The sequence below is a fragment of the Pelodiscus sinensis genome, chromosome 6, assembly GCF_052426305.1.
Source record: "Pelodiscus sinensis isolate ZL-2025 chromosome 6, ASM5242630v1, whole genome shotgun sequence".
Taxonomy (NCBI): Eukaryota; Metazoa; Chordata; order Testudines; family Trionychidae; genus Pelodiscus; species Pelodiscus sinensis.
In genome coordinates, this window is record NC_143057.1 from 62,607,971 (window position 1) to 62,630,042 (window position 22,072).

General features: G+C 43.2%; 1 protein-coding gene across 1 annotated transcript; it reads left to right on the forward strand.

Moving 5' to 3' along the window:
• The first annotated feature begins 1,368 nt into the window (after positions 1-1,368).
• On the forward strand, positions 1,369-19,823 carry STARD4 (StAR related lipid transfer domain containing 4). Its single transcript, XM_075932028.2, is given in 6 exon segments — positions 1,369-1,500; positions 6,434-6,550; positions 9,816-9,865; positions 10,722-10,848; positions 12,354-12,468; positions 13,542-19,823. Coding segments are annotated over 5 exon segments (624 nt in total). The 5' UTR covers positions 1,369-1,500; positions 6,434-6,445; the 3' UTR covers positions 13,769-19,823.
• Positions 19,824-22,072: the final 2,249 nt, after the last annotated feature.

A 22,072-nucleotide genomic window follows, 5' to 3' on the forward strand; every position in this document is an offset into this window, starting at 1 on the left:
TGGGCCAGGCCTCTGCTTCCCATGGCGCTCTCTTGGTTGCAAATGGCAAACCTGAGTGAATAGGAGCCACAAGGCCATGAAGTCAGCAAATAAACAAATCAGAGTGGCCAGCTCTGCCAACCACTTTGAGGAACACTACTCTAATGGGAACAAGGCAAATCTTTTGTCCGGTGTGCCTACCAGAGGCTGAAAATCTGTAAGAAAACCAGGTCCCACCTGGCCTTATCTGGCTGAGGCCTCAAAAAGCCTCTGATAAATGCCTATACAAACCAACAAGCCCATGAGATTGAGATGGGAGGGGAAACTCAAACCCACTGAGCAGATATTGAGGCTACGTCTACACTGCAGGCTTCTTGCGCAAGAAGCCTTTCACACGAGAGTTTTTGCATAAAAACTTCTTGTACAAGAGCACATCCACACCACAAAGTGCATCGCAAAAGCAATGTGCTTGTGTGCAAGAGTGTCCTCTGTTCTGCCGTTTTAGTGCCAATTTACTTGTGCAAAAGTGCTTTTGAGGTGTGGATGCTCTGCAGGTTTTTGCGCAAAAACCTTGGGCTGTGTCTACATTGTCAAGATTTTGTACAAAAACTTGCTGCCTGTCTACACTGGCCGTGAGTTCTTGCCCAAGAACACTGATGTTCTAATGTAAGAAATCAGTGCCTCTTGCACAAGAACTATGATGCTCCTGCTCAGGAATAAGCCCTCTTGCGCAACTGTTCTTGCGCAAGAGGCCAGTGTAGACAGGCAACATGAATTACTTGCGTAAGAAAGCCTGATGGCTAAAATGGCCATCAGAGCTTTCTTGCGCAAGAGAGCGTCTACACTGGAACAGATGCTTTTGCGCAAAAACACATCTCTTGCACAAAAGCACATGCCAGTGTAGACGCTCTCTTGCACAAATATTTTAAGGAAAAAACTCTTGCGTTAAAAGTATTTGCGCAAAATCTTGACAATGTAGACGTAGCATTGCAGTGTAGTGAGGGGTACCTAGTCCTGCTCCTCCCCAGCATCCACAAGTCCTCCAGAGGGACCAGCACTGCACCCCCCCACCACTGTGTCAGGCTCTGGAAACCACCCTGCCACACCAGCCCGCTCAGACACCCTCACCTATGCACTCTTCAGCCCCACCCACGCCATCATCATTCCACCTCCTCTGGCCAATCCCTACACTGTCCTCAACCCTGAGCCCAGCAGGAGCCAATGAGAATCCCCACCTGCCCACATCTCAGCCAATGAGATCTCTCCTATGTCAATGGCAGGAAAGCCCGCGTCTCCGCCCTCCCTCCCCCCCCCCCCCCCCCCCCCGTCGCGTCAGCCCTGTTTCGGGGAAAAGAGAAGGGCTGACCGGCCCGCGCTGTGATTGGCTGCTCCGGGGAAGCCGGCTGCGCGCTCATTGGCTGCCGGCATCGGCTGCTTTGCGGGCCGGGGAAGCTCCGCGGCCGCTGGCACATCGCGGCGGCGGGTGCGGTGCCAGGCGGGCGCGCGGAGCCCTTTGCCCAGGTGAGTAAGGGGCGGCCTGTCCCGCAGCCTGCGCGGGGCCCGAGCGGGGCGCCGGGAACCAGACGCACGGCCCGTGCCGCCCGGCAGCGGGGGCGGGTCCGGACTGAGACACCGAACGGGGGCCCGGGCTCGGCAGCGCCCCCCCCCCCCCCCAGGCAGCCGCCGGGGCCCGGCTCACACGGGGCGCGGCGCGATCCCGGCCAAAGGTGCCCTTGCTCTGCGCCGCGCTCCCAACCCAGCTGGGAGCCGCCTTGCTCTGCCCGGCACCGGCCCCCTGCTCTGGGCGCCTGCCAGGGGCCGAGCGCGGCCGCCGGCCGAGTGCGTGAGCGACCAAGGCAGCAGTTGCAGAGCTTCCCTGGCAGCCTGCTGCCAGCCCTTGCGTAAGGCTATTGGGCTAAATACCGGCGTGTAGGCTCGTTTCGGACCGAAACCAGCCGCGCTGTGTGGTTGCACCGACGCCTTTAGTGCTGTTTGAATTCGCTAAGTGGGACAGTTTCTGTTTTCCTCTTAATGATGCTGGGTTCTCGCCAGTGAGCGTTATTCCACTATCCCAAAGGACAAGCTGCCCTATATGGTCTCTGGACGGCATTCGCTGCATGTTAGAAACAAGATAAGTATCAACTTCTGAGAGGTGTGTGTATAGCGATGGCCTGGTATTTGCCACCAGTAATTGCTTAGAAATAATAAAAACATGTCTTCTTATGCCATCTTTGGAACTAAACTTCTCATCTTTGAGTTAAGTAGTCTGTATCTATTGTTCTTTAAGGGGTGTTGCAAAGTGCATTTCTTTTATGTACTCACCCTTTTCTAAAAGACCCTGAGGATTTCTGTTGAAGGGTGATGACCTAGTATTTATTTTCCTTCCCTCTGGTTAATGTTAGTCTTATTTAAAAAAATGTTTACAAAATTCAAGTGATAAAAGTTCAACTATAGGCTGCTGCCTTAGCTGCATTAAGAGCTATGAAAATTAGACAATTTAAAGCATAGTATTGTGATAACATTCTGAAGTGTGGAACAGTAGCAACTCTGATATTTCTGGCTTACTCAGGGTGACCATAATTCCCTACACTGACTATGAGACACATAGTAAAATTACTCATTCAAGGAAGTTCACCAGTAAACAATTGTACAGCTGTTCAAATTATCAAGTTAGCTGAACCTGTTAGAGTCCAACTACAAAGTATTTTTATTTACCACCTTTGAGGCTTTAGTGTTCATATAAATACTACTCCCCTCCCCTTTTCTCACACTGAGATGGATGTGTGATTGACCAACCCATGTGGTGCTCTTTGCCCTCCATGCCTGGCTGGGCAGTAAATGGAATCACCTCTCCTAGTATCTGCCTTGGAAAGATGCAATGCCAACCCTTTTTTGGGGGTGAGGAGGAGCATGTCTCTTCCTCTGACTTCTGCCAGGGTTTATTGAGCAGCAGCCTTTTGATACTGTGCAGGAGGGAAGGAACAGGAGCTGCTTCCAGCTGCTGGGAAGTGTGTGTGTGGGGGGGGAGGGTTAAGGAGGAATGACTTGGAATATGTTTTTTGCAGAGCTCATCTCTTTTTTTGCCCCCCACTCCCATGTGGCTGTAACCAGCTTGTCTTTTCCTGCCCACACAGTGTCAAAAGGCAGCTAACACCTCCAGGCTGCTGTTGGCCACTGATATAACCAGCTGCCTTCTGTCCTGCTATAGTGTGGGCAGGAAGGGGGTAAGCCCTAATGATGCATTGTGCAGCAGAGCCCAGACTAAACCTGACTCCAGGGACTTCAGTGAGCCCAGCAAGAGAGGTGGCACAGCAGGAAGAACAGAGGGAACAGAGCAGCGTTGTGCTCTGTGGGGACAGGACCCAGCGTGTATATGGGGGGGGGGGGGGTTATAAAGGGTGCTACATCCCTGTCCTGGGGATTCTGGAGTCTGCAGGTTGGGAGTGTGAAGAGGCTGGAAATTGCTTCAGCATCACCACTCCAGAACTTAGCTGAGGGATGGAGTGGCTTTCCCATGCCAGTGCTATGTGGGGCTTTGGCACATGCAGACTTCAGCTTTTCCTGACCAGCACCTCAGCCTGCATACCTTTGGCTGGACTGGTGCCCTGGACAAGCCAAAGGTAATGGGGAAAGTAAGGAGTCTGCCAGCCAGTATCTGCAAAGAACACACTGCAGAGAACCAACCTCTGGTCACAGCATTAGGAGCAGGATGTGTCCCTCCTGGAGGGGTTATGGAAGAGCAGCTGGTGGGAGAGGCAAGGAAGAAGAGAGGATAATGAAAGGGAAAGCATGTAAAGAGCTAATGGGTAAGCAGCAGAGGTGACAACCATCTGGTGCCTGCCTACACTCCCCAATCACAGCAGCTTGCAGCCAGTGCCAGCTGGAAACAAGATGGGTGGGGATGGGTCCCAGCTGACCTAGAGCCATCAGGCAGCAGGCCCCAGGTGCTCCATCTTCACCTGGCCACTGGACCCTGCTGGTAGGCATGTGGCTGATGAGCAGGGATCTGGCCAGGAGCAGGAACCACTGATACTGTTGAGGGGAGACAGAAAATACAGGACAACCTCTGCCAATTTTTAAGAGTCTAAACACCTGTATGAGGGATTAAATATGGGACTGACCCTTTTAACAATGAGATGTCTCCTCATTGTAGGTTTATTCAGCTAAAATTCTTCTAGGGCAAGTTTATGGAATAGGTAGGTCTGCCTTCACTTGTAAGGTTAGTTGGAGTGCTTGGGTCTCATGAAGAAATTAGTTTCACCACTGGCACTAATCTGGGAGTAGTATTGCTGGCTTTCATCCTGATTACAAATGATTCCTAGCTCAAGAGTTTGAGGAAGAGGGGGAAGATTCCTTGTTCCATTGCTATTTTCACCTTTCATGTGTACCTAGTCAAGACAAACCAATTTAACCCTTAGAGTTGTATTTTAAAAAAATTAATCCATTTCTCCATAAAATTAAAACTATACAAGTTAGAAAAATAACATTCTCCTGCAGGATCTGGAACCCAAATACTGCATTATGCTAGTGCCTGAAAACTAGAAAGAGAAACTAACTATCCAGATAGCAAAGTGAAATGAAACGGCTCTCTCTGGTTGCATAACTCAATCTGATAGTTCATTTGCAATGGGATTACACAAAGCATTAGGGCTCCACATTTAAGAAAGTAAATTGCTAGTCACACTAAAGGTTTTAACTTAATCTAAAATTATACTGAACTTAATTTTTCATTTTTACAGTAGGCCTTTTTTAAATAAGGAGTAGAGCAGATCTCTGAATGGTTGTAGTTTTGAGGACTGTAATTATCTCATTTAGGAATGGGATCTCTTAAAAAAAGGCAAATTGTCCAATCTTTAATTTCAGATGCAGGAGTTAACTAATTTTACTAACTATGGGCTATATCTTCAGAGTAATTTAGGTGCATAGGTCCAAAATATTAATCCTCAAAACTCTTACTTAGCTGCCATCTAACTATGGATGTAAAATCCCATTTAATTGGTTAAATCAGTTAATATTTAACTGACTAACCAATTAAAGGGGATGAGGAGGGGGGGACAACCACTCCAGTCCAGAGGGGCTGGAGTGCCTCCCCTACTTCCGCACCTGCTGAGGCCAGGCTTGAGAACCCCCTCTCCCTCCACTGCAGGCAGGCACCTGGGTCCTGGATGGTGAAGCAGCCCCTGCTTGTGGTGTCCCTCCCTCCCGCCCCTGTGAGGCTAGAGGAGAGAGCTGTTCTAGCCACCACTGGTTAACCGGAACCAATAACATCACCCTTACTGGTTAACTTTCACATCCCTACATCTAACCCTAATGTCTCCATGGGATCCTTCAACTACATGTTCCCCAGCTTGTCTTGCCTGTAGGAACCAATCTGGTAGGCACTCTTGGAGAACACCTAGTCACAATAAAACACTGGCAATAGTGTTCCCCTTATGACAATTAGAATACGCACTCCTGTCTGTTTAGTATCTATAAATGAGTAGTCATCTTTGACAGTCTTGACATTACACAGGGTTGTCTTTTTCCATAAATCAGGGCTCGGGCAAGCCCTTTAAATAGAAGCAGTTAAAAGGATTCATAGCTGCTGCCCCACTGCTAGAACATTCCCTGGGAGCCATGTGCTACCCTTTTCAGCTGCTTCTATTTAAAGGGCTTGCACCTTCCCCATGGTGGCAGGCAACAGCCCCAAAGAAGGCATGAGCCCTTTAAACATAAGCAGTTGAATGAGCTCGCGGGTTCTTGGCTCCTAGGCAATGCGCTAGCATGGGGCCGGAGCTGCGAGCCCTTTAAATAGCTGATGCCTGGGAGGTGCGAGCCCTTTCAACTTCTGCTATTCAAAGGCCCCCGCACCTTCCAGGGTGGCCCATAACCTCTTCAAAATTTTTGAAGTGGCCCTCACGCAAAAATTATTGCCCACCTCTGTCATAAGGTAGTATTGTGTAAAACATTTTTGTGCTAGGTCATGCATACTGTGGGTGATCACCATTAACTTCCTTTTACAGTAGCTCCTGAGCCATATTTAAGCATGTGTATAATGTACATATTTATGAGATTAGCTAAAGTAATGACGTGCTTTGGCCTTCAGTGATTTGATATATTCAAGATACCATTGATTTGCCTTTCACTTTAGAGCCTGTTTCCATTGAAGTCAGAGACACAACTCCCATTGTCTTCAGAGGGGAAAGGATTCAGCAGTTTTAACTCTTTGGAAAACTGTTTTAGGGACATTGAAGAAAATCAGGCCAATTTAATTAAAGTGTACACTGCATATTAAAATCATATCTGTGTAGTTGCCCTTATACTAAAGTGGCCTTTTAGTTCACTTTAGCTTAATCCTGTTTAGTTTTCCTGTCCTTAAAATATTGGTTCCAGGTGTCAGACAGTGATTAGCTCACAAAGAAATTAAGGCCTCTTAATGGCTGATCTTTAACTTAAATCCTACATTTCTATACAGGAGAAAAAAAGAATGGAAATCCTTCCAAATGCATCTTTGCTAGCATCAAAGCTGAAAAATACTCTAATCCAGTACCACAGTATTGAAGATTGTGAATGGCGAATTGCTAAGAAAACGGTAAACAATCCTGTTACAACTTCTTATATGTAATTGTACTGTTTCCCTTATGAGAGGAGTAGTAGGGCATCAATTTTTCCTTTCTTCTCACGCTCCTAAATAATGTCAATTTGAGAATTTTGTTACATGGTGATTTCAAATGGAATTCTTTGTACAGCAGAGAACCCAGGTCAGCTAAACTGTTGCTTGTCTGCTTTGAGGCCTAACGCTGACCTCCTTTTCTTGAGCAAAAATGTACTATGTCTTTACCTTTCCAATTATGGATACAAGTATCTCACACTAGAAACAGTTCTTCAAGATTTCCTTTATAAAAGGTGTAGACTTTCTAGTGTTTTGATTTGTTTGCTGCAAGTTTATCAAATTGATGGGACTAAGTGTAGTAACTTAGTATTTTTGCTTGTTGCTGTGCAGATTTTTGGACCTTTGTGTTCATTTTTCCAAGCAAAAATTGGTGATGCAAAATCAAATATTGTCCTAGTGTAATCTGTTAGTTTACAAAATATAAAGCCCTATTTCTTAAAACAGGAGTAGTATCAAATGTCACACAGACTGTTTCCTTCTTGCAGAAACCTCAGGGAAGGGATTTGTGTTATCCCCAGAAGCAGATGTCTTGCACTTTGATCTCTTTCCTGAGTCTCACAAGCCTCATAGCTTCAGTTTCCTTTGATCACTCTGACCTCTCTGCATTATAACATGGAGAAACTTGTAGTCCAAGCCTGTTCACCAAGGCCTGGAAAGGTGGGCTGGACATCTATTTTCTTTGTGAAGTTATTCCATATCCAAAAGAACCTCAGAGTTCCAACTGCCCAACAAATCCATATGACATGGTTACTATGTGACACTTTTATTCTTTGGTAGGTTTCATCCTGAGTGTTTGTTCGCTAAAGATGAAATAGTGTAACTATTTAAATGGGTAACTGGTAAGCATGAACTTATCAGTTACTGTAACAATTATACACAGGCTCCTGGCTCTGCTCCCAGGGAGCCAGCTGCCACCCCATCTGTTGGGTCTGTATAAGAGCCTGCAGCGTGAGGTGGCAGCTGGCTCCTTTGGAATGGGGCCAGAGGCTGGGAGCCAATATGCACCAGGAGCTGACTTAAAAGTAGTATCTGATACAAAGGCAGCAGTGTGGCATGGCACCCAGCTCCTTAGGAGCAGGGCTGGCAGGTGGGGAGCTGGTATGTGCTGTTTCCAGCATGCGCTGGCTCCCAAGGAGCCGGCTGCTGCCTGTGCTGCAGGCTCTGCAGTTTAATGCTTATACTGCAGAGCCTGCAGTGCAGCTGGCTCCCCAGGAGTGGGGCTGGCAGCTAGGAGAGACCTGCCATTCTGCCAGTTTATATCTGTAAGATTACTAGAGCCCTGTGTGGCTACAATTGTACTGCTGTAATTGGTACGGGTGAGGCCTCAACAGAAGTGCTGTGTCCAGTTCTGGATGCCTCACTTGAGGAAAGATGTGGACAAACTAGAGAAGGAGTCCATAGAAGAGAGTGCGCACCCACCCACCCACGTACGTTTAGAAAACCTCCCCTATGAGGAAAGGATAAAAAGGACTTGGCATGTTTAGTCTTGAGAAAATGGAGGTTTGGGGGGAGAGGGAGAAGAGACATGGTAAGACTTTATATGGGAGGCTGGACTTGATGGCATCTCTGGGTCCCTTCCAGCCCTGCATTTCTATGATTTTAGGAGATTAGCAGCGAATGAAGATCACTGAAGTCTTTCCAAACAATATTTAGGTAATTGAGTTTTCTTGAAAGCAGAAGATGTAGAGCAATAAAGGAGAAAACTACTCATATGGAATAAATGACTCACTTTATAAAAAAAAAATCTAAATCTAAAGAGATGAATGTCTCCATATTCCCAGTGCTGATTGAGTTCTTTACAGGTTGTCCATCCACCTTTGAGGTTTTCTCTGAGGCTTTGATACTTCCAACTCCATTTCTGCCCCACAGCTAAGTCGGGTGCATCTGAAGATTGAGAACTAGAACACGTGTAAAATGCTTTTACCTAGTCCACACTGGCCAGGAAAAAAAATTAAAACTTGTTAAGCTTAATCAGTTTTAAAATCTGTCAGCTTGAATCTCTGGGTGGCGTAGACGAGAATTTAGACATTCACATCCTATAGCTTTATGGGTAGGTCCTTCACAGCATAGTTAGCTTGAGGTATAACTGAACTGTTACCCCAACCCAGCTTCCTTCTGCATATACAAATCTTGTAACTTAAGTCAAGTGGGGCTTTAAACTCAAGCTGTCCTGCCATTGTCAGGGAGAATGTGGGAGCTTGAGTGCTATTGAGGTTCAAGCTAGTAGTGGTTTAGGAACTCAGCCTAATTCCTTCTGCTGAGATACTGCAGTCTTTTTCCTGAGTCTGGAAACAAATTTTGCATTTATGTAACTGTAAATAAATTGTGTGATATTGCTGCAGAGACTACTCTTAGATTCCTTGCTAAACATTGTCAAGGTAGTAAGTAATAAACCTGGCCTTTTAAAAATGTGAAGAACTTTTTTATTAAATGTTGTAATTCCCTGAATGTTGTTAAAAGTATGATGCATGATTTTTGCTTTTTATTAAAAAAGAAAAGGTAATATTTACTTTGACAACTAGTGTTCTTTAAGGACCTACTAACCAGGTGCCCTTGATAATGAGCCAGGGCCTTAGGATGAAATAGCTTGTTTCTGGCAAAAAAGTCCTAGTGAGTGTCCACTTTTAGGAATTTTTTTTTAAAAAAGAGTATATGCAGTGATATAAATAGGACCTAGCATATGTCTAAAATTTGTAAAACAGCCTGCTTTCCAATTTTTCTGCTACATGGCAGTACATTGTGACTTTTTCCAGGCAACAGTGAAGTGCTTAACAAGTTTTACATAAAGTATTCAATGCAATAATTTCATGGCTAAACCGGATGGTGTTTTAACTACTAAAACAACAACAATAATAATATAATAGAGGGATACAGACTGGTGCTGAGCCCATTTTAGTTCCTGATCAAGCAGCTCACTTAGACATGTTCGTGACACTGACTCACCAGTTGAAAGAGTTAGGCATATGCTTAAATTGCTTACTGAATCAGGGCCTTAATTCCAACACTTGATAATGTACTGAGAAACAGCTCATTTGAAAGAGTGTATTTGCATGTTGTTAGTAAAAATTGTTATAGCTTATGTGTTTTCATGCCTAAAACATGTAGGATGACCCATATATAAAATTCATGCACACTTTAAAAGCATTCATATATAATATGGTATTCTTCCACGTTTATTTTCCAGAAAGATGCAACAGTGTGGCGGAAGCCATCAGAAGAATTCAGTGGATACCTGTAAGTTCTTACCTTCAGACTAGATAATGTCTTAAAATCCCACCAACTTACTTAATAGACATTGGAAGTGTGTGTGTGTGTGTGGGGGGGGGGGGGGGGATATGGAATTAGGCAACTTGGTGAAAGCTTCTGTGAGCTTACTGAAATAGTTCAACATTTTAAATTTACTTTTAAAATGTCATGGTTTAAATGAAGATATTTATTATTTGGTATTCTAAAGGACTGCCGCTCTAGGCATATTTTGATCATTCTCAGTGGAAAAAAACCCGACTTACTGTTGTAACTGCCATTTATTTGTACTTTATAAAAGACTTTTCTCCTCCTCACCCCTTTTCTTCTCCTTTTGTATTTCATTTCTGCCTTCCCATTCACCACTGTTCCTTCCCCTCTCTGTCCCTGTCCCTCCTTTTTTCCCTACATGTCTTTCCTGCTCCTCATAGGAGAGGAACAGCAAACTGACAAGCAGTTTCAGAGATGGAGGATGTCAGTTTTTCCTCTCTCCATTTACCCATGCAGTGAGAAATACTTTAGTGATATATAGCAGAAAATGACTGCTGACTGGAGGTGCCAAAAAGGGACAGCATAAATGGGAGTACATCTTATTGACCTTTAAAATACATTAAAAAAAAAAAAGCTAAGGAACCATATCACATGGACTGAAAAGAGAGGTTTTCAATTTGAAAAATACAAATGGTAGTTTAAGAACCTCTCTTAAAATACACTGCAAGAAAAAGGATTGGCTGATTGAATGCATGTCTTTCCCCATACCTAAAAACTAAACAATTTATCAGAAAAGTTTATCTTCAGTTGTGTACACAGTAAGTGGAAAGCATAAACAATCTTTTATTTTAAACAGCTACAAGGCTCAAGGTGTTGTAGAAGACATTACCAACAGAGTAGTAGATCACATTCGTCCCGGACCTGATAGACTAGATTGGGACAGTTTAATGACTACAATGGACATTGTTGAAAAGTTTGAAGAGGTAAAGATTTGTCTTCTAGACCCATAAATAGACCATGCATTGTGTGGATGCAAATATGTATTGTACAGTTCAGTATAGTTATTGCATCATCTTATGCTGATTTTTGTGATTAACCTGAGAAATTGATACATACACATAGGTCTATACATTTTGTCTTATGAAGTAATCTCACATATATGCTCCTGTATATAGTATTCATTTCAGAAGCCGGGTGGAATTCTGTCCCAATTCAATGTTTCCAAAAGTAAGGATCAAAGGATAAGATTTAGTAGGTTATGCTCTGGCATCTTCCTGTAAATATCTATGCTCTGGGGGATTAGTTTCATTTTTACTTCAAGTGCAGTCTTTAGAGCTTTTATTCTGTGGGATGTAGCCTTTTTAACATTGCAAAAGATGCATGGTTTTGGAGAAACTACCAACTGACCTGTTTCCTGTAGACTGGCTTCAATATGCTGTCAGAATTTTGTGCTGGGAACCCGGATAGTGAATGCAGTGGGCCAGGACTTACCAAAAGTGATAGGCTTGGCGTTCATTACATTCTGACTGTTAGTTTTGTCCTGGTTATTGGGGGTATTCAGTACAGCACTTCAAAACTAAAGGGTTATACATTTAATGAAAAATGTGACCAGTTTTCCTGGCTTAAAGTTAGAGCCTTACAGTGAATTATTTTACTTAATGGCTGTGTCTACATTGGCATCCCTTTCCGGAAAAGGGATGCTAATGAGACACTTTGGAATTGCAAATCCACGGGGGATTTAAATATCCCCCGCGGCATTTGCATTTACATGGCTGCTGCTTTTTTCCGGCTCGGGGTTTTTGCCGGAGAAAAGCGCCAGTGTAGACGCGATTCTCCGGAAAATAAACCCTTTTCCAGAAGATCCCTTGAAAGTAGGAATAAGGGATCTTCTGGAAAAGGGCTTATTTTCCAGAGAATCGCGTCTACACTGGTGCTTTTCTCCGGCAAAAACCCCGAGCCGGAAAAAAGCGGCAGCCATGTAAATGCAAATGCCGCGGGGGATATTTAAATCCCCCATGGATTTGCAATTCTGAAGTGTCTCATTAGCATCCCTTTTCCGGAAAGGAATGCCAATGTAGACACAGCCAATGTGTTTAATATATCCAAAAATAGTCTCCTCTTTGGTAAGTTTTATTTTATTACTAGCTTGGTGAATCAAAAGCACTTTATAGAGCAGTTACAGAGTGAAAAGTACTCTGTTTTATTCATAACTTTTGGGATGTCCAATTGTAGACATCTGGAGCTTAACTTAAAACAAAGATGAGCAATTGCAAGTGAATTGGAGTGAATACCTCTTAAGTTTTAGGTACATTTCAAAGCTGACATGTCAGAGGGGCTTTTGTACGTTTCAAAGGAGGAATGTGGAAGTGCTGATCAACTAGTAGATGGAATTACTCAATATTTAACATCCTTAGTTGGAAATGCTGGCTTCATATGAACATTAAGACTTCTTTGACACTTGGTTCATTGTTTTGCTATCCTTCTGAAGAATTGCTGTGTAATGCGATATACTACTGCTGGCCAGCTGTGGAACATCATTTCCCCACGAGAGTTTGTTGACCTCTCCTACACTACTCAGTATGAAGAGGGGCTTCTAACTTGTGGTAAGATGTCATTTTCACCATTACTTTTTTTCTTATTTTGCAACAGATTACTATATAGTTCTATGTATGTGCTAGGAATGTGAATGGGTAACTGGTTACCCATTATTTTAGTTACATACCAGTTAACTAGTACCTGAGAGCAGCCCCTCCACCTGTGGCCTGGCTGTTGGCAGAGGGCTACTCCAGCCCCAAGGGACTTTTGGAGCCAGCTCCCATGCACACAGGGCCTGGAGTAGGAGCTGCCCCTCCTTCCATGCATAGCTGCTGTCTCCTGCTGCTGGTCCCTCCCCTCCACAGCATGCAGGCAGGCCAGCAGCAGCAGCCCACTTAACTGATTAACTGGGATTTTACATCCCTAGTACATGCTCTTCTGAACCCCTTAAAATTTCCAGTTTTAAAAGGCTTTACAAGCTAGTCTATTGAAAGCATTACACATCTACAAGTGTGCTCTTGTATAGCACTTTACATATTTAAAGCCATATACAAGCATTAGCCAAGCCCTACGTCAAGCAAGTATCACCAGGTGGTAATGCATGGGAAAATTGTCAGAAAACAGAAATGCCCAAAGCTATATAGTGAATTGAGTGGAGCTGGAATTAGAACTTCTTTATAAATGGAAGACAACTCTGGTGTAAAGTTATTGCTTGTCCCTGGAGAGATGGTTTGAAAGAAGAAAGGGCAACCTCCAGGCTTTAAAATTATACTCATAATATCCAGAAGTAGAGATTTTTATCTTGCATTTGCTCTTCCAGACTCTCTATTTCACATCTCTCCTTCCTTTTCCTCCATCTCCTGCAAACAAAATCTTTATTCTAGGTCAGCCTGCTAACTATATAGTGGAGCTGTGTGTTATCCCAAGGCACAGCTTCTAGTCTTTTGGAAAATGAACTGTTCAGCTGTTCTCCCATCCTACCCCACCCAAAAAAACTGCATTTTGTGCCTTAAGATAACAGTGAGATACACCCATGGATCTAAGAACAAAACTAAGCCTCCAAGTGTGTACATATAAGAAACATGGCTTTGTGATCCAGTCTTCATGATTGACTTTTGTAACTATTTATTTTTTTAATTAGGTTTAAGTCTAGACTATGGAGAAACGAGACCTAATTTTGTCCGTGGATTTAACCACCCCTGCGGCTAGTTCTGTGTCCCGCTTAAGGATCGTCCTGACCAAAGCCTTTTGACAGGCTTCATCCAGACTGAACTGCGAGGGATGCTTCCTCAGTCTGCAGTAGATACTGCCATGGCTAGTACCCTGGCAAACTTTTACGCTGACCTCAGAAAAGCACTGAAAACATAATCTATTGACCTTAATTTCCATACATGTCTTGCAGTCATCTGTTCCTCTTTCCTGTATTGTATCAAGGCTTTGATTAGATTAGCAGGTGCTGCCTCAGAGGTATGCATACATCCCTAGCTCATCATACGGGTTTGTGTTCCTTGCTGAGCTCTGAAAACTTATTTTATATGGTCAGTCTGTACACTAATTTGCTTCCAAGGAAGATAGCTCAGAATTGGGGCTCAACCCTAGTAAATATTGAATGACATCAACTCTTACTGGAAAAGGAGGAGCAGGTGGGTACTCGTTATTTTGCAAGTTCAGCGCATCTGTGCTGCCAGCATCTCATTGACAATAGAATTTTATTGTGAATTTTAATTTTTAAGACACTCCTTTAAAAGATTGAGACAAATAGTCTGTATTTGCAAGTTTCTATTTTTATACACTTTAGTTGAATACAAAATGACATTTTAACAGTCTGTGTTAAGGCTCAGAGTGGAATTCCCCAAAAGGATATAAATTGGGTACTATCACTTAAAAACTGAGCTCTTGTTTGGAAGGTAAAAATTCACATTAGCAAATATCTAAGTTTATTTGCATTTCCTAAATATTAGTTAACTACTATATTTAAGAAGTCTCAGATATGTCAAGATACTAAGTATTTAGATGTGCATTTATAGCTTCTCAGAGTCCACTGTCTTTAGTGATCGAACAGGCCCATGTTCATTAAAGCACAAAACCCTAACACATCTATCCATTATCCCTTTGTGCAATCTAGCTTTTAAAAGCAGAAATGTATTTATGTATCTAAACTTGCATCTACTATATTTGCTACTATTAGAAATCATAAGCCCATTTTCCACCGTTCAATTTAAAAACAAACAAAAAAAACCTCATTTTAATTCTCACTTTTACCCCCTATATTTTTTCCTTTTTGGGTTATATCTTCATATTTGTTCAAAGCTAAATACTACATCTGGATATGGAAGGAGCTAATAAAGGCAACACGACAACGTACAGCTATTCTCATGTAAAATTACCAAACATTCTCTGAAGTGAAAATTGGGAGTGACTAGCCACACTAAAATGATCAGCAAACTTGAATATTTTATCTGTGTTTAAAAAAACCCCCCAATATAAATCTTGAACTTGGATAATTAACAAGCAGAAAGCCAAACTCTAGCACGATTCAAACCCATATGAGGATTAAGGGCCAAAACTTGAGGGCTGTCTCTACACTGGCATGCTCTTGAGCAAAAACTTGCTGCCTGTCTACACTGGCCGTGTGTTCTTGTGCAAATAAACAGACGCTCTAATGTATGAAATCAGGGCTTCTTGCGCCAGAACTCTGACACTCCCACTCAGGATTAAGCCCTTTTGCGCAACTGTTCTTGTGCAAGAGGCCAATGTAGACAGGCAACATGAATTGTGCAAGAAAGCCCTACGGTTAAAATGGCCATCAGAGCTTTCTTGTGCAAGAGAGCGTCTACACTGGCATGGATGCTCTTGCGCAAAAGCACATGCCAGTGTGGATGCTCTCTTCTGCAAAAGAGTTTTTGCAGAAGAACTTTTCTGCAAAAGAGTTTTTGCATGAGAACGCGCCAGTGTAGATGTAGCTGAGGGGTATTTAGACATAGGAGAGAGACGGCTCTTCTGACAATTCCATTGGATAACTAGCTACATCTTTAGGTGTCTCTCTTTAAAAGTTTGGCCCCAAGTATTTAATAGTAACTTCTATGCATCTTTGCTTTAGGAAAAACTAGTTACACCCATGTAACCCTTCAAATGTTTAATGGGCATTTTGTTTGATTAGGGTTTACTTTAATTGTATGGTAGATGCAATTAATACATTTTCATTTTTTGTAATTCAGCAACACAATATAGCAAGTGGCATACTAGGAGTGATGGAAAACCACAGGCAGCTTAATCATCATACATGCAACAATCTTAAATGGATGTGTATTTAGATGTTATTGAAATTAACATTCAGAAACCTATGATCGACTAAGTTAATCAAAAACAACTTAGTCTCAGAGGGGTAGCAGTGTTAGTCTGTAACTTTAGAAACAACAAGCAGTGGGCACCTTAGAGATTAACAAAAATATATATAGTCTCACGAGCTTTTGTGGGCAAAGCCCACTTCTTCAGATGGGCTGGGGTAGAAACAACAGGAATCCCGAATTTATATCAGAAAAAGAAGGGGAGGAAAAGAGTACCTGTCGATTGTAGTACTTTTTAAATGGAAACTCAGCTTTCCTCTGCAGCATTTACAACCCTAACAGTGGGCTCATTCAGAACACTGAGCCGATGTTAGTTTCATTATTGTTCAAACTGACTAGTTTCAAAAACGTTAATTTGGGAAACAGGCATAAATAGTGAAAACAGGTGTTTTTAAAGTCCTCAGTTTCAGGCATTTAGTGTAGATAACTTGGTCCCAATTATATGCATTCGGTGGGGGTGGGATTAATTTTATCTTCTGTGACTCTCCAGTCAGAGGAGGCATACTGTGTTATATCCTCATTGGGTTTGTGTGCATGTCTGCAGCCTGTGATTCCTCACTTGTATACTCTTCTCTTCTTCCCCTCCACTTCCTCTAGGTCCTAGAGTTAGGCCCTTTTTTTGGCTTGGGAACTATAATTTGTGAGGAGGCAAGCCATGACCAAGAGAAAGTGGAGCTGGAGGGTGGACTTCCCTTTCCCAAACCTGCAGGGATTTCTAGCCTTTACTAATACCACAAATCAGGCATTCTTCCCTTCTGAGCCCCCTCTGATTCCTAGAGGAAAGTGATCCAAGGGAAGAAGCCAGCGCAGCCCACTCTAGCAGCACAGCTCCATTGGAATAGCACTATTAAGGATTTAGAGGCAATTCTGTGAGATCTTCTGGATTTTTTTCCAGATATAGGAAAATCTGTGTAATTATGTTAAACTCCATGTCTTTTCCAGAACTGATGCATCTAGATAGTTCTTTTATAGTAAAAAAAAAAATCTGGATTTATCAGTTTTCTGTTTATATTGTACTTTTACCTTTCCATGAAGGAATCGGAACATCTAATTTATGAAGGCACTTCAGTGGTTCTGAACAATTCAAAAAGAAGCACAAGAAACCCTTTTATAGGAAGGAAGGTGTGTTTATATGGCACTAAGCACTTTACAGACAAGACTACAAGGCACCTGCGCCAAAGGTTCCTGATCTAACACTCCTTGTAGTCAGGGATGTCTTTGTAGAAACTTTGGTAGAATTGTTCAAGGCACTCAGTGAAGATAGGCTAGTGAAGCAGAGTGAGCACATTGTGTTTTTTTTCCCTCAAATGGAGAAGAATCACAGTATTTTAGGTATAATGTTTGTGTCATTCTTTTCAGTTTCCATTCTGTCTCCACAGAAGTTGCCTTTTATTTGTGAAATAACTTCTCCCAATAGTATCATTGGGGATTGAAAAACCTCAGTTCATATCTCCTGTTGAGATCTATATGAATTATGTATTTACTAAGGAAACTAGTAAATACAAAGCATGTGCAGTCATTTCTGGCATCTAGAACATCTGTTGGCCTGGTTTTGTTGTGCAGTGCACAGAGCATGGTTTCACGGAGTGATTACAGATTAAGATTCTGAACTGCATCTCTCTCCAAGCTGCTCTCCTCTCTCTTTCTAAATAAAGCATCTGCCCACGCTCCAGTTTCAGTGACAGTCTCCTGAATACATAGTCTGTCCTTATGACATTCTTGGCACAGAGACCAGCAATTAACAGTACACACTGCTGTAGTGATTTGGCTGTAGGTGTAGTAGGCTTCCTATAAAAACTGATTAGCTTGCCACATTACTGAGCAGTATAGGTTAGAATCAGTCAGAGACTGAGTGGGTCTACCAGACTGCATTTTATTTATCCATGTTTAGAGGACAATTAAACTAGTTTTGTACTTTTCAGAACACACATGAGCACATAGCATCTTTAAGGGAATGAGAGATCAGAGACTCAGGACCAGGTATTTTGATAAGAGCTTTAAAAAAAAAAAGACCACCCAAGAACTAAGGATTAGAAGCGAGCTTGTCCTTTCGTAAGTTCTTGGTGATCTTGCTGCATCTAAAACATGGCACTAAGTGAGGGCTGGTCAATCATTTTTGATCTACTACAAGATCTTGGTAAGTGGTCAAGGGCTGCACTCTTCTATGGAGGAGGTGCTGGTCTGGGCTGCAGATTGGGTGCAGATGGGAGCTCAGGGTAGGAGATTAGGGTGCAGGAGAGGGCTTGGGAGGAAGAGGGGTTTGTGACCTAGGGCAGGGGATTGGGGTGTGGGGTCCAGGAGTAGGGGAGGATTCTGACCTAGAGGCAGCATCTAGGTGGGGGGACAGAGTCTAGGAGGGAATTGTTACCTGGGAAGGGAGAGTGGGGATGCAGAGGTTTTGGGTGGTGACATGAGGAAGAGAGTTGGAGTGTAGGAGAGGATGGGGTGATAGGTAAGTACTTTGTGGCCAAAGCCTGCTTTAGGAGGTTCCTGGTCCTGCAGGACCCTCTGGCAAGCTCCCTGCCCACCACAACCCCAGGGCTCAAAGTGGCTGGCTGCTCCATGTGCCTCTGTGCTAAACTGTAGGATTGACCTTATGCCCCCAAAAAGGAGGTTTACTGATCTTGTGGGGAAAGGGTTTTTGCGCAAAAAGAAAATGTCCACACTGCTTGTTTTTGTGCAAAAACCCTAGTGCAAAAACAGATCGGCAGAAAATATGCAAATGAGATCGTGACTCATGCAAATGAGTCCCTCGTGAGCATATTTTTGCCAAGAAGACTCGTAGTATAGCCATAGCGATTAACTGTGATGTTATAGAGCTCTTAAATCACCATTCTGTAATACAATAGTGTGTATAGTATTATTTAAAAATAGATGGTGTATAAGCACTTAGTTTTGTTTTCAGGCCTCTCCTGTTAGATGTAGGGGTGCTGACAGCCTCGTGGGGCCCCTGGGCAAGGTGGGGGAGCCCAGCTCTGAGTGCCTGGTAGGTGCGGGGCCTTCGGTGGAAAGGGTGGACCAGGAACTGCCAGCTCTCAGTGCTGCTCAGACTGCAACATGCCCCCTGTCTCAGCCTACAGTGCCGTCAGGAGTGCCACATGATGTACTCCATTGGCTATTAAAAGGGCCGTTTTGAATCAGAGCCCTGCGGCAGTTGCTCCCTCTACCTCTTCTCTTCTCTCCCCCCCCCCCCCCCCCTCTTGTTGGCAGGCCTGGTTAGGGGAACAGGGACATTGATTCCAAATCCTTTCCATGGGGGCTCCAGGAGCACAGAAGTGATTCCAAAAAGACAGAAGTAAACACAGAGGAGAACTTTTGTGCCCACAGGGGCAGTGCTTTCTCCTCATACATTAGTGTGCATCCCTACATGGGCAACCAATGGCAGTACTGCACAGAGCCAGCAGTACTATGGGAGAAAAAATGCCCCACACACTCTTTGACTTCCCTTATTCCTCATGAAATGAGGGTTACAGAAGTCAGAGTAAAAAGTCCTCCAGCTCGACATTATTTTGAAATAAAGGCTTGTAGCATAGACGCACACTGTTATTTCAGAAGAACATCAGTTATTCCAATATAATGTTGGTGTGTAGACATACTTCCAGGCCCCCATTTTACATCTATACTATTAAATCTGTGCCTAATTAGTGTCAGTTGTGTATGCTATACTATAACTTACAGTAATTAGTTGAGATTGCTCAACACCACACATTTTTACGGGACCCCTTTCCAGTTTGACAAAGGAAGCTTAGTTCCTGCTCCAGAATAGCACTCTCCGGGCCTGTGTTGCATTACTTGCCAAGTTAGAATTTGTTTGGCAGTGTGAACACTTAAGTATTATCCTTACAAAAAGGGCTATAATCTTTACTCTTGGAAACTGGTATTTCCAAATACATTGTTGGCACAAATGGGTTCAATACTGTTGAAACCAACTGAGTTGTTCCTATTTTCATTAGGGTTGAATTTATTCCATGAGTGTGGGCACTTGTCTTTAGCTGATAAGAACTGATAATGTATCATAAGATTGTATTTATATTTTGAATAGGATTGTGATGTAAATTAAAATGAAGTACAACAGACTCTTGCCTTGTTTTCAGTACTTGTTCAGAGCCCTGTGCTTACTACATTAGAGGCAACATTTCCATTCATTTCATGAATTATTTAATTAAAGGCAATTAAATGATGGTTTTCTAGTTTTTCCAAGAGAAAGCCATATAGTATGTATTTTGATTCTACCACAGCAAGCTCCGCACAGGTTTTTCCACAGCTTTGTATGTATTGAAAGTCCCTTGAAAAAAAATGTATCTAAATGCTCTTACCAAAAGCTGAAAGGCCTTTTCTAAAATGATCCATGATATAACTTTTACCACACCATGGAGAGACGACTATGGAAACTGACCAGTCCATGTAAAAAAAAAACAAAAATTCTGATACTTAAGCTTGTTACTGAAAGAGTGAAGAATTTGCCATCAAAATGTTACTCAGGCAAATGGTCCAGTCGAGTTCTGAAAAATACACTCCCTAGCTTATCTGGAAATACTTAAATGAATCCCACACCAAGTTCTTCCTAAAAAGATTGAGTTAAAACCTAATTTGCATTATTCTTATACAAAAGCCTCAAGTGAACATAACTTTTTAGCTGCTAACATGACCACACTGCTGTGTAGAAGTTCTTCAGTGCTTTCCTATAGTGTCTCCTCCTTGCACTACCCTGGCCATACCCAGAGAAGATAGATGTGTTCCCTAATAGTTCACTAGGAAAGAATTCATAGAGGGGTACAGTGGACTGCAGTGCAAAGAGTCCTAGGCAGTGCTGCAATGGAGTGAGTGCAGCAGCAGTGTGGAGACAGCAGTCCAGGTGCCACTTTGCAATGTAGCTGCTGTCGTCATGTTAGGCTCATTCGGGGTGGTAAGGAAAGTGTAGGCACCTTGAGTTGACTGCAGTGAAGATATTCCCACCTTGACTTGTTCAAGGCCAAACAGAAAAATTGTTTCTATGGCCAAGACTAGCCACCGAGCAATTTATACCATGTGAGTAGATCCTTCTAGCTGGGTGCAGCCCTATTTGCTTTAGTGAGATTCCATGGCATACAAAGGGCCAAAAGGAGTCTGTCTGCATGGAGACATTTGCAGGAGCTGAGCTGAATACAAGTCCTAGTCACACTTAACCCACTAGATGAGTGTCTGCCCTGAAGGAGAAATAGCCCTCCCCCCCACACTTTCCCTGTTCTGGCAAACTGCCTTGTCCATGACCAGTGAGCTCCTAAGAGTGCTGGACCAGGGAGGTCCAACCTATGTTAAAAAAATAGTTTGAGTGCAGAGAAGTGACAGTACAGCTAAAAATACTGACCTATTCCAAGCTAGCTGCTTAGTTGTACATTGCATGCCCATGACAAAATGGCATTCGCACATATGGCACATACTGAAGAAATGGTATTTCCATTAATAAGAAGCAGGAGAGAGGGAGAGCAAGGAGTAAGATGGGATTATAGCTGGCTTCACTTTCAACAGCTAGAGTCACTAAAGGAATGAGGTGCTTAGTGGCTATGTTAGGTGTTTAAATCCTGAACTGGGCCCTATCAAGATTCATACAAGACCTGCTCAGCTGTCAAGACCTGCAGGGGCCTAAATTTACTAGGTGTGCTGATTTTTACAGTAATGGTTCTCCAGATACCTATATCTCTGCCTCAGCATGCACACTGCAGCCCGCACCAAGAATCCAGCTAAGCCCCAAAGCGATTTACAAACCAGGAGCAGACAGACAGGTATTCCTCGGCCTAACATTTAAAGGGCTCAATCAGGTAAGTGTGCTTAGAGCTTATCTACCAGCATGTGCCCTTACAGATGAGCTTACATAGCCCTGGCCAGTGAGGGGAGAAAGAAGACAGTGCTTTTCTCCTCCCTGCTGGCCAGGGTGCTCACCAGGGATAGAGTAAATCACCAGTTCAAGTCCTCCCTCCACCTGAGGAGGAGAAGAGATTCTCTCTGCTGCCTCTTAAGTGAGTGCCGTAGCTGATACAGGGTTTCTTCAGTCTCATCCATTAAAACTTTTCTTCAGTGGATAAATAATCTTTGGCACAGGTGGACAGACTCTGGGGTCTCCCACCTCCTAGGTGAGTGCTCTAGGCTACAGAGTCTTTTTCCAACTCTTCTTAATTCACAGTGAACCAGCTTCAACAAAAGGATAGTAACCCCCATCATAGGAACAGAAGATTGGCCATATAGGGTCAGATCAATGGGCCATCTAGCCTACAATCCTGTCTTCCAAGAGTGACCAAATGCTTCAGAGGGAAGGTCCAGAACATGGCAATTAGGCAACTGCCCCATC